Raw genomic sequence first — 14,721 nt, 5'->3', positions numbered from 1 at the left:
CTGGGGCAGGGAGCGAGGGGTGCCAAGGCCCCAAGGGAATGAAGACCAGAGCTCCTGGGTCCCTCCGGCCAGAGAGGGACAGCCCAGCCCTCAAACGGCCCAGCCGAGCATCCACGGAAAGCTGTTCAGACAAGAGGGCTGCCCAGGAGAGCCAGCTGGCCGCACACGGCAACGGGCCTCAGACCAGGGCACAGGCCAAGCTGTTGGCGTCCAAGACGCTCAGGAGCGCCCACCTGCCTCTCCAGCCCCAGGTCCTGCTTTGGCTGCCTTGGCCCTGTTTCAATTCTTCCAAAACACAGCGTACTCTCTCAGAACTCCATACCCTCCACCTTCTGTGCTCTTTGCCTGGAAATGCTTTTCCCTGCCCTCCTCCCCCTCTTCACTGTACTCATACTTTAACTCTGACCGCAGACCTCACCTCCTCTAGGAAGGCCTCTCCGAGCTGTCTCTGCTCCGAAGGCTCTCGGCATCCCCTCGGCAACCCTCACTAGATGTGTGTGTTTTCCATCGTCTGGCTTCACTGCTAGCCTGTCAACTGGGCGAGGGCAGAGCCCTCATTCTGGGGCCTGGAACAGGGCCTGGATCATCGTGGCTGCTCAATGAACACTGTCTGATGACTAAATGAATGCTGGCATGAGTCAACATTCCAGGTAAGTGGTGCAGGGGCCACATCTGTGTGTGTGTTTCTTCCTGTTTTCTTTCCTGACTCTCTCGGGGGGTTATTTTCACTTGTATGAAATTAAGACTTCAGAATATGGCATATTACTCCCTCCTGTTAAAAAAAAAAAATCATTCCAGGCTTTTGAGGCTGATCGCACCCTGGTGCCTGAAGAACAGAAATAGTGCCTGACAAACACGGCCAGGATGAGGAGCCTTTGAAATGATTAGTTAGAAGAGCAAGTTAGCATGTGAGTAATTACAAAGTTGCCAAATGGCACTGGGGCTTTGGAAACTATTCCAATAGCATATTTCCGTATTCATTTTCTTTCGGACATGAGCCATAAAATTATACAGCTGAGCTAGTAAAGCTAATTACCTGCACGCACATCCCCTCCCCTTCAGCCCCACGAGCCACCAAAACAGTCTTGTGTCTGAGCCTGGACACAGGAACGTGACCCTGGCTGAGCAGTCAGCTATGCAGATGCTCCATCAGCCACTTTTACAGCCCAGGTTACAATGTTATAGTGAGGACAGCGGACATGGCAGTGGCTTCTCTTTCCTAAACACATGGACTCTGGCATTGGGAGCAAGAGGTCAATAAAGAATGAGGAGGAGGACAATAATTCCTGTCATTATTTCTGCTAGAAAGGGATTTCCAAAGTGAGTCCCATGAGAGAGGCTGCGTGCTAAGTGCTTAACATGTATCTTCTCAATTTAATACTATTTTCAAATTGAGAATGTGGTGGGTTTAAGATAGGGACTGTTATTTCCACTGCAGAGATTTTAGAAACTCAGGCCCATGGGGATAACAAGAAAGCAGACACAGCTAGGAAGTGGCAGGGCTGAGGCCATCTGACCCTGGAGCCCATGCTGCAGCCCACGCTTTCAGACACTTTACTATGAACACACTATCGATTCCTCACAGTAAACCTGGAAGCCAGGACCCGTGATCCCCACCAGACAAACGAGGATCCTCCGTGCACAGGGCCAGGGCCCGGCCAGGACCCCAGCGCTGCCAGGGGCAGAGTCACCGCCTGCTCCCAGCGTGGCGCGTGGTGGCCAGCCTCCTTCCTCTAGCCCCGAGGGAGGCCCACGGGGAGCTCTCCGTGGTGCTGAAGTACCTGTCTCCCCCTTCAAGCCCTTCCTAGTCACCTGGGACGCAGCAATTAAGTCTCCAGGTCAGCCGATGGGTTCTTGCTCCCAAGATATACTCCTGTCCCTTAGGAGGGCAGGGGTGGTGACACTGCAGCAGGGGGAATGTAGACCACTGTGGGTGCCAACCAGGCTTCGCGAGTCTCCTAGCCACACCCACAAGTAATGATCATCGACAGCCCCTGTGCGCCTGGAACTTAAGAAAACTCAAGGGCCCAGCTCAGTGCATCCAGCTCACGTTCGCGCTGCCTCTGGAGCCTCCCACGGGCAGCTTCTGGCTCCCCCCAGGGAGCCACACACTCCTCTCACAGCGCCCTCTGTGCCTGCCACTTCCTGCCTCAAAGCCACGGCTGAGCTCCCTGGAGCCACCACAGTTCACTCACGCCTCTCAGAGGTGGCGAGCCTCGCAGGGCGGGCTGGCCCTTGCTCAGTGTAAACTTCCACTGCCATCCCTGGCTCAAACTTGCCGGGCTGATGAGCGGGCAGCTCTGCCGTCACGACTGCTTGGCTGCTTATTTTTGCAAACCAGTAAGAAAGACTTCAGAGGGCTGCCTGTGGCTCCAAACCCAGGAGAGTAAGGGACGGTGCCCCTGGTCAGTGGCACTGAACCGGGCACACAGTAGGTGCTCCATCAATGCCCAGTGCTCCTCACTGAGCACGTACCTACCTAAGGATCATCTCACACTGTGCTCACAACCACCTCGGGTTGAGGAAACCCCTTCGGGGCTGTGAAGCCACACAGCCAGGAAGGGGGGATCCAATCAGCCCTTCAGTTTCAGGGGCAGAGCTCCTCCCCGCCAGTGGGTGGGCCTGGATTCACGTCAGGGCATCAATACCTACAGCGTGGGCTGTGGTAGCTGCTGGGGATGAGGAGACCCACCAGGTGCGATCCTTCCTACTTTTTTTTTTTTTTTTTTTGCAGTACGCGGGCCTCTCACTGTTGTGGCCTCTCCCGTTGCGGAGCACAGGCTCCGGACGTGCAGGCTCAGCGGCCATGGCTCACGGGCCCAGCCGCTCCGCGGCACGTGGGATCTTCCCGGACCAGGGCACGAACCCGTGTCCCCTGCATCGGCAGGCGGACTCTCAACCACTGCGCCACCAGGGAAGCCCCCTTCCTACTTTGAAGAAGCCCAGCCTATTGTGCAAGGATGATACCTTAGTATTATTAGTCACCCATCAGTTAATTACATTTAATTAATCAATATTTGTGCAGAGCTTTTTTGTTTACAAACGTTTTCATGCACATTGTCTCAGTTAATCTTCTACAAGTCTTGGGAACCATGGGTATTTGCTTCCAAATCTTAAAAACAACGCCAGATGCTAGGAAAATGCAGAAAGTTAATAAAATACCTTCCCTTTCACTTTCTGCTAGCCCATTAGCGGTGAAATATTCGGTCATGCGCTGCAATCAAAGGACCGTTTAAAACCATGGAGCAGGTTTTGAGATCCTGCCTGTGTGTATGGGACTGAGGTTTACCATGACCCAGCCTGATGCTCTAGAAAAAAATGACTGTTCAGTCAGCACTTCCCTTGGGGAACATGCAGCCTGGCGGGTGGCAGGCCTGGGTCCTCTCACAGGAGAGTGCGGCACCGTGCTCTGAACACCTGGTTGTTACAAGTGGTCTACTGAGACCCAGACCGCGAGAGCCGCTGAGGCAGATGTTTCTAAACGGGCCCCCAGGCGAGTGTTCCAGAGTGGGGAGCTCGTCGAGGAGCAGGCCTGCACCTTGGCACCACCCCCGCCAGGAAGATGGGCTGTCTGCGCCCCATGTGCCAGCTCTGGAGTGATAACCCCAGGTGCAGGGACTTAGCCCAGCCCCACTTCAGTTCAAATCAATTAGCAAATTGTCACAACTAGAAATTACGCTAATGGAAAGGCTGCTTTAGGTGATTAATGAGCCTCTTTCCCATGACTCTGCCCTCCGATTTGCTTCATGAACTTGGAGAATGCTGATGCTGGGCTGTTCTCATCCCAGCAGGGCTGCCACTGTCTGGGCTCAGCTCCCTGGACAGCGCCACGAACTGCCAGGGAGAGTCTGCACGTGGTTCGGGGCTGCAAGTCTGGCCGGGGGGGAAGAGTCGAGTCAGAGGATGGAGGGCAGGCAAAATGGAGAGAGCCCTGTGGGGTAGGTGTGCCAATCAGCAGCGTGCCCGAGGAACACTACGTCTCCTTGGCTTCATCTGAAACATGGGGATAACCTGAAGGCCTTGGCAGAGACCAGATGCTCTTTGGCCCAACACAGAGCTAATAAGAGCACAGACTCTGAAGCCGGACAGCTGGATGAGAATCCAAGCTCTGCCACTTACTAGCTGGGTGACCTGGAACAAGTTAGGTAAACTCACAGGACCTCAGGTTTCTCATCTGTGGAATGTGGATAAAAACTACTTCACAGGGCTTTTGTAAAAAGTGAGTAAATCTAGGTAAGTTGCTCAGAACAGTGCTGGCATCTAGTAAGTGCCATAAGGTGTTAGCTGTTACTTAAGCTCTGTAATTTTATGATTCTATTATATAAGATACACATGCTCACAATAATTGTCATGCCAAAAGCACACAGAATGTGTAAAAGCCCAGCATGCGCCCAATCACATGAACACACTGCACGTTGATTCGTGTGCATGTTCACTCTCTCTCTCTCTCACACACACACAGATTTGGAACTTTGCTTTGCACACTAGGGAAAAGTCCTTCCCCCCTCTCGTGAGCCGCAGCCAAACCTGAAATCTATGCTCTCTGTGCGCCAAACCCTGACTCCATTCAGAGTAACTTCAAGGCATACATATTTGGATTCGGGGGAGTCAAGAATCAGATACGTGTCCCTCCCACGTCACTCCCTCCGTCCCCTGAAGGCTAAAGGGCCAGGGCGACTCTACATCCTCGAAGGTCGAAGGTCGGGAGCAACGCTTCTCTTGGGCTGGCACGGCTTCCCCACTATGAGGAATAAAGGCCTAACCAAGTGATTACCCACAGCTGTAAACACTCACTCCCTAAAGACAAATACAAGATGCAACCCTGCATGTTACTGAAGATGATCAAGGAATCCGCTGTACCGATAAAGGGAGTTACTTGTATTAACATTCATGTAGATAAAACTCTCTCTCCTAACATGACTACCAGAAAAACCTAGTGCACTGTTTTAAAGGAGTCTTATCTAAAAATACTTAACTTCTCTCAGGGAACGAGAAGACAGCGCTCCATCAGAAGCATCTTTGAGAGTTAGCTAGAAGCCGGTCAGAGAGGCTGAGAGCCCATCTCAGGCGATCCAGTGCGAACAGCGAAAGCTCCGCCTCAGTCTATAAAGGGAGGAGGGCTTGGCTGTCGGCAAAGTCTCCTCACTGGCGGGGATGCGGTCTCGGAAACCGAGGAGCCAGGTGTGGCCGTATGCCAGGTGGCCTGTCCTGGTGGTGACCAACCAAACTGAGGACGTTGTGCCTAGAGTCTTACCGGGTTGACCCCAAGTACAGACTGATGACAAATGTCACAGCCGCTGTTGCGCTTCTGGGATTTATAGAGGGCCACCGGTGTCTGTGAGGCCAAACACGCCACCATCAGCGGCACGGCCCGAGTCAGTCCTGGGAAGGCAGCCCCTCCGGGGGCACAGCCATGCTCTCAAGAGAACAGCCACACTTCTCCACCTCCCCCTGCTTCCCAGTTATTAAGGACTCTGTGCCCGCCGTGTCCCCTGAAGACATTCCAGCCCCCACTCTGGGCTGCTGACTCTTCGGCACCTAAGGCCCCCTGTGCCCCCGGGGTCCGTGAGCCTCTGCCTCACCCTCAAAGCAGCCAGATGGTTACACACGATCTCCAGACAGAAGGCGGGAGACGCGTGCTTACCAGACCAGACCACCTGGCAGAGACTCAGCCCAGATGGTCCAGGCCGCCAGCTTCGTGGGGATCAGCTGAACTGGGCACCCAGTCCTTGTCGGGAAACCTAAGTGGGGTTGGATTCTAACAGGTCAGCAAGCATCTCAGCAAACCCTGAAATGCTCTCTGAAGAGAGATTTGCAACAAAAACGAGGAAAGCGAGAAGGGGCGCTGACAACAAGCTTGCTCCGAGCGTCTCCCGCATCTGTTTCCACCGCAGACAGCCTGCGCGGGGCTGCCCCCTGGAAATGGAGACGGGCTTCCACTACGACGCATCTTGCTGGTTACAAACTCCCTTCCTACGTTCATCACGGCACTCAGCGTAGTGCAACCAAGCTGGTGACCATCGGCTGCATCAATCAAATGCAAACCACGGATACACCAAAAGGTTTCAGTAGCTACAGGGAAGGATTGCAGGCAGCACCGGGGCAGGGAAGAGAGCACACGCTCGTGCTCCATCGGGCAGAGTCCACACCCGATCCTGCTCACCGCAGCGTCCCCGGTGCCAGGCACAAACCGCAGCACATCGCAGGTCATCAGGAAATAGCTGCTGATACGACCTGACCTCAAGAACAGCACAGCCTGGCAAGGGAGACAGTCCTGGGAAGAAAACAAACTTTCCCGTGCTCTGTAAGCTGTATTCCAAACAGGAGTTAAGCACTGAGAACTGCAGGACCCCAGAGGAGGGGCAGTTCCAGCCGGGGCCAGATGGCAGAGGGGGCAGAGAGGGCTCTGTGGAAGATGGAACACGTGAGGCCAACGATAAAGGACGACCCACACCTGCTCCAATGCTGATGCTTGTTTCTCCGTCTCTGAATTACCGTGGAAAGTGAAAACAGATACGGTCAGCTTCCATCCGTCCCCAGACCAGACGCTCTGGGTGACTGTCAGAACTGCCAACCCAGCCCCTTTCAGGCAGGCCCCAGCAGAGGTGGAGGTAAGGATGCCGGGGGACAGTCGTGGGGGAGGTCTGGCTCAGCGTCCCCCGTCCAGGAGAAGCCTCACCTGAGGCTGGGTCACCTGAGCAGCGCCGGGTCTTCCAGAAGGAAGTGTGTCCCCTGTACTGACACACCCCAGGGTCAGGGGCCGTGACGGCACCACGAGGGTGAGGCCTCACTTCAGGTTGACTTCAGTCAACAGGAAAATAACACGCGTCCTGGGATCCTGGTTCTCCAGCTCCCGGCACCATCTCAGGTGAGTTACTTAATTTCCAAAATTTACTTATTTACTTCTTAAAAAGGGGTAGGTATTACCTGTTTTGTAGGTTTGAGGGAAAGTGCTAATGTCCTGTCTGGCACCCGGTACGGGATCAGAAGGGCAGATACGGTTATTAGAACTGACCCTAATGGCAACCGGCAACCCCGGAGCAGGAGTCCTCACCGTGCTGAACAGATGGAGACACGGGCCTGAGAGGTCACCACGTCCCTGCCGGATGCAGGAGACAGCCAGACCTTTGGAGCCGGGGCTCCGGCCCCCAACGGTGCCGCATCTTTGGTCCCAGCCCAAAGGCAAATGCAGACGGTCACTGGGTCACATGCGGGGGCTACTAGTAACCTGTTACTGACAGAGTTCCGGGAGGGTCGGCTGTATTAAGGTTTCCCAATTTCAGTAAAAATGGTCCAACAGTGGCAGCTGGAGGGAAGAAGAAGGTTAGAAGAAGAATGGACAACAAGGGCGTGTTTACCCGGAATGCGCGGACAGGCCGCCCCTCCCCGCCCCCAGGAGCCCCACCGACGTCACCCCCAGGCAAGCTCCTCCTGCCAGATGGGAGCGCTCGGGAGGACGTTCCCTTTCAAAGTCACCACGCTGAGGTGGCACAAGGGACAGGCAAGGGAAGAGGGCGGGCTTCAGGACAGGTCTCTGTGAGGAGTCCTTCGTCCTGCGCAGAATAAGGATCGAAGCCCCAGGTGTGACGGGGGCAGGCCTGACGGCGGGGAGGGCGCTGGTCCTGCAGGCGCCCCACGACGGGGCTCCTCGTGGTACCCTCACCTCCCCCCACCACACGAGGAGGAACGGGAAACAGAGGGGTGAGGCTGAGACCCAGCGGCTGGCGGGGAGGGGTGAGGCGGGGGCAGAGCGCCCGCTGGTCCCATGTCCAGCTCCGCTGCCCGGCATCCCTTCCCCCGCCCCGCAGACAACACACTAAGTAACTGACACACGGGAGCCGTGCAAGCGGCGGTTTTCATGGCAGTGATGATGATGGAAGTGATAAACAGAAAAGAGACAGGTATCGTAAATCTAAGGGAAAAAAGCAGTATTCAATACGTGAGCTCATCTGGCTGGGCCAGCGTGTAAACCTCACCTCAGAACCAGTGAAAGCTGGGGCTGAAAATACCACTAGGCCCCCGGTGCTCACCGCTCCTGGATGGCCAGGTGCCCTCCACCACCTCCTCCACATGAGGTCACCCTGTCCCTGCAGAGGTGGGTCTCCTGACCCACCAGGCAGCCTGCGGGGACCCTTGGACTGCGTTGGCTCTCAGCCAGGTACCAGGCTCCTTGTAATAAAGCCTGCCCTTTATTATAAGGGGGGAGGGATTACAAGGCGGGGGAGGGGTGGACTGGGAGTGTGGGGTTACTAGATGCAAACTGTTACATACAGAATGGATAGATGACAAGGTCCTACTGTACAGCACAGGGAGCTGTATTCAGTATCCTGGGGTAAACCATAATGGAAAAGAATATGAAAAAGAATGCATATATGTGTATAACTGAGTCACTGCTGTACAGCAGAAATAAACACAACATTGTAAATCAACTACACTTCAATAAAATATAAATTAAAAAGTAAAAATAAAAATAAAGCCTGCCCTGCATCTTTCACAGAGCAGGGGGAGAGGTCAGACGAGAGGAGGGACCTGAAATCACGGCCTGCAGGGAGGCTGGGCTCTGCTGGAGAGCCCTGGAGGTCGATGCTCACGGGCTGCTGCGGGCAGGACCTGAAGGAAGAGGCCACAGAGCCTAACCCTTGTCTTCAGGAAGGGAGGGGGGAAGGGGAAGGAGGGGAGGGGGGAAGGGGAAGGAGGGGAGGGGGGGGAGGGGGAAGGATGGGAGGGGGAGGGGGGAGGGGGGAGGAGGCAGGCAGGTCAGCCCGACTCCTCAGCACAGCCTGAGAGACGCCCGGCCCCTGCTGCCCAGTCTGCATTCTGGACAACCAGTCACAGGGGACAACTCAGGTCCCCAGTGCCTGTCAGGCTCTGGAATGTGCTTAGAATACTCCAGCCCTTATATATGTTAGTTTACGGTATTTGTCTTTCTCTTTCTGACTTACTTCACTCTGTATGACAGACTCTAGGTCCATCCACCTCATTACAAATAGCTCAATTTCGTTTCTTTTTATGGCTGAGTAATATTCCATTGTATATATGTGCCAAAAATGTCATGAAGAACCTAGGGGTAAGACAGGAATAAAGACACAGACCTGCTAGAGAATGGACCTAGGGATGTGGGGAGGGGGAGGGGTGGGCTGTGACGGGGTGGGGGAGTGGCATGGACGTATGTACACTGCCGGGCGAGAAGCAGATGGCTGGTGGGAGGCAGCCACATAGCACGGGGGGAGAAGCTCGGTGCTTTGTGACCACCTGGACGGGTGGGATGGGGGGGAGGGAGACGCGGGAGGGGGGAGGTGTGGGAGCATGTGTATGTGTGTGGCTGGTTCACTTTGTTGTGGAGCAGAGGCTGACACACCATTGTAGAGCAATTATACTCCAATAAAGATGTAAAAAAAAAACAAACAATACTCCAGCCCTGCCGGTCCTCACCACAGGAGAGCTGTCTCGGCCCTCCCGGGCTGCACCGTGAGTGCCCGTCTCTGCGTCTGCCCCTCTTGCAGACTGGGGGCATCTCCAGGGCTCAGCACATGGAAACAGCAACACGTACAGTCTGTTAGCCAGGTACAGAGTGGGTCTGGAGCTCCCGGTGTCCCTGCCACTTATCTGGATGTTGCAGATATTACCCAGACAGGTGTGCACACACCTACTGCAAGAGCCAGTTTCCTTTAAAACACGTCTCTCCAGCCTTACGTGCTACACACGGGCCATTTTTATGACTACGATGGGTGTCAAACTAGGCTCAAATTTTTTATGAAGTCTAAATATTGAGAAAATATTAAAATGCATAATGAAATAATTAGCCAATTCAATCTTTGGTCTTTCCATCTGCTTGAATTTAGGTTTACAACAGCAAAAGTCTGCTATCCATCCCATGCCAGATGTCATTACCAGATAGGATGGGAAGCGGGGAGGGAGGGAATGTCCGTAATGCTAATTCTCTTCACTCAAATTCGCCTTTGGGGACAGTCTTCCAATCCCTAAACTAGGAGACAGGTGTGCCTGGCACATGGTAGGCATTCAGTAAGGATTTGCAGCATGAATTATTAATCGAACACAAAATAGGGAAGTCAGCTTCTTGAAAGAATCAAGGCTAAAAGGAGAGAAACCCAAAGACATTTCAGTACGTTTTCAATAATAGTTTTCAAAGCACGTTAAGAGTTTTGATGGTCAATATAACCCCATTAGAAGGCAAGGACCGTGGGCTCAAGCAGGCCGAGGGGTTCAGTGCTGGCTCCTCCCCGTTGTCTGCAGGAACTCAGAGGCAGCTGCATCAGTAAGACGGGGTGAGAAACACCCTGGGAGCTGTTGAGCAGGTGCCGAGGACCATGTGGGACCCCTGCAGGCAGCACCCAGGAAATGACACTCACAGGTGCTGCCGTGCGCCCTGGCTCCCAGTGAGGCCCAGTCTCCGTGAAACTTGGGGAGGCAGGGCCCCCCAGTCCCAGAATGAGACCCCTCAGAAGGATGAACCCTTCCCACAGGGCGCCCGAGCACAGTGCCCCTCCCTCCACGGGTGCCAGCCAGGCCTGCCTGGCTCTGCACGAGCCCCTGCATGAAGCCAAGGCTCCAGGACCCAGCGCGGCTCCACACAGGAGGTGCGGAGCCTCCGCAACCCAAGGCCCAGAAAGGACCCTCCTGGCTCGTGCCAGGACGTAGACACCACGACTGAGCGCTAATGGCCTCCTTTTACGACCGCCCGCCCCCCGCCCCCCTCCCCGCCACAGGATATGAGCACCTTCACCACGCTCCCCATGGGGACCTGGACTGGCGGTAAGCGCTTTGGTGCCGGCCACCCCACCTGGGTGCGTCCTTGGCTGCACCACTTCCTGGCTGGACTCAGGGTGAGTCAGCTCACCCTGCTGAGATCCTGTTTCCCCAGCGGACCGTGAGAGGTGCCGACCAGAGAGGTGTGAACAGTTGACAGAGGTGACGGATGCAGCGAGCCTGGGACGCGGCGTGGGTGCCGCCTTCCTCCGTGCTACGACACTCTGTTCCCTCAACCAGCGCCAGCTGACTGGACCCTGACTCTGCTGAGAAGTGGGGTCACCGAGGGAAGGGCACCTCCCGCGGCCCCCCACCTTTTCACTTCTCTCTGTACAGAAGACAAACGCCTAACTCCACCATGCATGCCAGGCTCCCTCCGTGAGCCCCTGAGCGCTCTATTTTTTGGCGTCTGGTTCTCAAAGGCTTCCATCTACAGTGCTTTTTCTGTCACAAGCTCCTCAGAGACAGGGGTCTTGTCTACCAAGCCCAGATTCATGTTAGCTGGCGCGAAGGAACTTGCCTCGGTCCTGGAAGCCGTGCCTCCTGCAGCCTAAGGTTGCTTCCAGAATCCAGGGCGACGAGACCACACAACAGCCTGTGACTATCCCACTTCCACAGAACCAGTGTGTGAACAAGGTAATCAACAGACGTTCCCATCAGAGTTGCCCCTTCCTGGGAGACGCCCTGAGTGAGCCATCCTCTCGCACCATGCGAACTGTGGGGCATCTCCCACCCCATCCCCTTGATAAACTTCTACTCACCCTTAAAAAGCCCACCGTGGCGACACCCCCTCTGTGAAGCCGCCCCTGATTGCCCTGCGCCCAGCAGCTTCATCCTCTGAACCTCACAACAGTTGGCATAACGCCCTGTCCCTGCTCCCCAGCCGTGCGTTTAACCCTCAGATGACGCACACCCTCTTCGGGGCCGGGCAACCCCCTGAGGCCCCGCCTGCGCACTGCGGTCCCTCAGGCAACTTGACACACACCCAACCCAAAGCAGGCACCGAGTAAAGACTGCTGGAAAAAACACGTAGATGGATAAGTGAACCTGAGGTTTCTCCAGAGTCCCACTCACCCACCTGAGTGTCTACCGCGAGCCAGGCACTGATCGGAAGCTCAAGGCAGGACCACTTATTTTATGAAACCGTCTTTTTCAGTGCAGTCCTCCTAATGCCCCCACCCCAGTCTTTTCAAGATGGCATGTGCACGCCTTGCTGAGCTGTACAGCCCGATTTCAGTTTCCCCAAAAATCGTAACCTGTGTTCAGCTGTCAGTATGTGGAAGCTCCCGACCCCAAGCCCAGCAGTGATAGGTGGCCGTTAGAACCGGTCACTAACACAGATCTCAATGCTGACAGGAAACACGTGATCCAGGTGAGAGCAGCACCGGCCCCAGGGAGGCCTTTCCTCATCCTGAGCCTGTACTTCACTCGTGGGGCCCTGGACGTGGTGGAAGGGTAAGAAAATGCCCACTCTTTAGTCCGTATCTCCCTGCCATGCCGTTTCTGAGTTATCTGTGGCTAGCGCTCAACAGCTGACCCCTCTGGGGTCCTCCTCGGGGGTCCGCAGGTCGGGGTGGGCACCGGGAAAAGGATATGATGGTCCAGTGGATGTCCAGCTTGCTGTTGATCTCCAGGCCTCGGGCTTCCTGCCTCTCCTCCTCCAGCTCCTTGGAATTTGCCAACTGCCCCTTCTCCCCAGGGGATTCTGGGAAACTCTCAAAGTTGAACTTGTCCACTTGAATAGCCATTCTAAGAGAAGGGGGAAACAGAGCAGAGAATTAATCAGGAGGGCAATTTCTTCTGTGGGCTGCTGGAGAAGCAGCCCATGCCAGCATGAGACAGGATAATGAATCATTATCGTTAGTAATTCATAACCGATTCATTCCAAGAAAATGAAATAATTGACTCCCAGGGTAGCACCAGCTTCAGAGCTGGCTCAACACCGTTTAGCACGGAAGACACAGTCAGAGTGTCCAACTCCAGAAGGAAATCTGAATTCTGGAATAGGGTAAGGCAGAGAGGAAGCAAGGGAAAACTCGCAGAGAGGCGGCCTGGCAATCACTTACCCCTGGGGCCCCAAGAGCCCGGGGGGAGCTGCAGCCTCGTCGTCAGAGCCCTGCCTGCCGTGCAGCACTTCACCCCTGGCCAGATGGACTTGCTCACACAACCCGCGTGCTCCGCCAGTCGCACAGCTCCCCACCTGCCCACTTCCAGCCCCTGAGCCCAGGACCCCACCCTCCCTTCAGGTCTTGGCGCAAGTACAACATCCTCTACAGAGCCTCCCACACTGCTGCTGTGTCCCGCACTCGCAACCTTCTGGCAGCTTCCAGAACACACCAGGCTCTTCCTCCCTTAGTCTTTGTGCCCACAGCTCCCCGCGTGGGAATGTTCTTCTCCTGACCCTTGGCACAGTTGGAGCCTTTCATCCTTTAGATTTGAGCTTAAGAAAGGCCTTCCCAGCCCACCTCTCCACAGCGGCTTTCCATCTCATCCCTCCCCTCGCCCCATTCTCCATTGCGGCATTCCGCCTACTTCTGCAATAGCATTTACCATGAGCTGTAAATATTTACTTCTGGATTTGTTAACTCTCTGTCAATCCTACCAAAATTCAGCTCCTTGAGGGCAGAGATCCTCTTGTCTTGTTTACCAGTGTTTCCCAGGCCTGGAAGAATGCCTGCCTGGCACACTGTCGTAACCGGTTCAGAGAAGAAATGAATGAGTGAATGAAGATCCTTCCCTAACACCCCAGGCCCGCGTTTACCTCCCTCCCACCGCCACTGTTGCCCAGCCCGCACACCTGTATCCACGTTCAGCTGCGTCCCCAGGTGCTACAGCCCCTGGTCTCTAGAAGGCAGGCGGGCTCTCACTAACCGCCCGCAGCCGGCCTCCAACTCCCACTCCCATGCCCCTGACAGGCGCATAGCCAGGGGCTGTGTCTTACTGACGCTGGAAATCCTACCTCTTGGCACGAAATCAGGCATACGGCAGGTACTCAACAAACATGTGTTACATGGATGGATAAAGAAAGAGGGGGAGAAAGGGGGGCTTCTTCGTGTCAGGCCCTGAAGATGACTGTCACTCAACGTGTAAAAGTAGGCATTTTCTTTTATTTCACAGCCTGTGCTGTGGCCAAGATGTCCTGCTGAGCCCCAGCAGGCTCTAACTGGCCTTTGGAGCCTCTGCTTTAACAACCAGGAACTGGTATTCAGGGTGTATAAACATAAGATTAAACCCAAGGAAGAGGTCTTGAGAGCTTGGAAAGGACTACTGGAACGTTGGTAAATGCACAGCATTTGGCCGGGAGCGTGACGTTTAAGGGTCAGCTACTCAAGAGTTAGAGGCACTTCTGTGTAAGTGCAGAAACAGTGCGTTTCAGAGCAAGGACCACTTTCAGAAAATTACATTTACTTTTCTTTTCAGATTATACAAGTAGATGGGCTTACTGTAAAAAGCTGGAAAATAGAGAAAAGCATACAAAAGAAAAAGCACTCAATCTTATACTCTAAGGTTGATATATTAATTCTATAGTCTTTTTTCTAAGCACTTGTAGTTTAATGTAGTTTAAATCATTATATAAGCATACATACAAGTCATTATATAAGTATTAAATATATGTAACCACACATACATATACACATAATTTTAAGACTTGCTTTCTTCTCTTAATATAGGATGAGCAATTTCGCATCACTAAAAATTAGTCTGGGGCTTCCCTGGTGACGCAGTGGTTGAGAATCCACCTGCCAATGCAGGGGACACGGGTTCGTGCCCCGGTCCGGGAGGCTCCCACATGCCGCGGAGCAGCTGGGCCCGTGAGCCATGGCCGCTGAGCCTGCACGTCCGGAGCCTGTGCTCCGCAACGGGAGAGGCCACAACAGTGAGAGGCCCGCGCACCGCGATGAAGAGTGGGCCCCACTTGCCGCAACTAGAGAAAGCCCTCTCACAGAAACAAAG

General features: G+C 54.5%; 1 protein-coding gene across 2 annotated transcripts in view; it reads right to left on the bottom strand.

Moving 5' to 3' along the window:
* The window catches only part of TRAPPC9 (trafficking protein particle complex subunit 9), a 509,314-nt gene that overhangs the window by 97,453 nt on the left and 397,140 nt on the right, over positions 1-14,721 (bottom strand). For both annotated transcript variants that reach the window (XM_082601297.1, XM_082601296.1), the window contains one exon: positions 12,364-12,516. In XM_082601297.1, coding sequence (XP_082457423.1) covers positions 12,364-12,516 — 153 coding nt within the window. The remainder of the gene's footprint in view (positions 1-12,363; positions 12,517-14,721) is intronic.

Source organism: Mesoplodon mirus (genome assembly GCF_964341445.2).
Source record: "Mesoplodon mirus genome assembly, chromosome: 16".
NCBI lineage: Eukaryota > Metazoa > Chordata > Mammalia > Artiodactyla > Ziphiidae > Mesoplodon > Mesoplodon mirus.
This window is presented reverse-complemented; position numbering and strand designations above follow the sequence as displayed.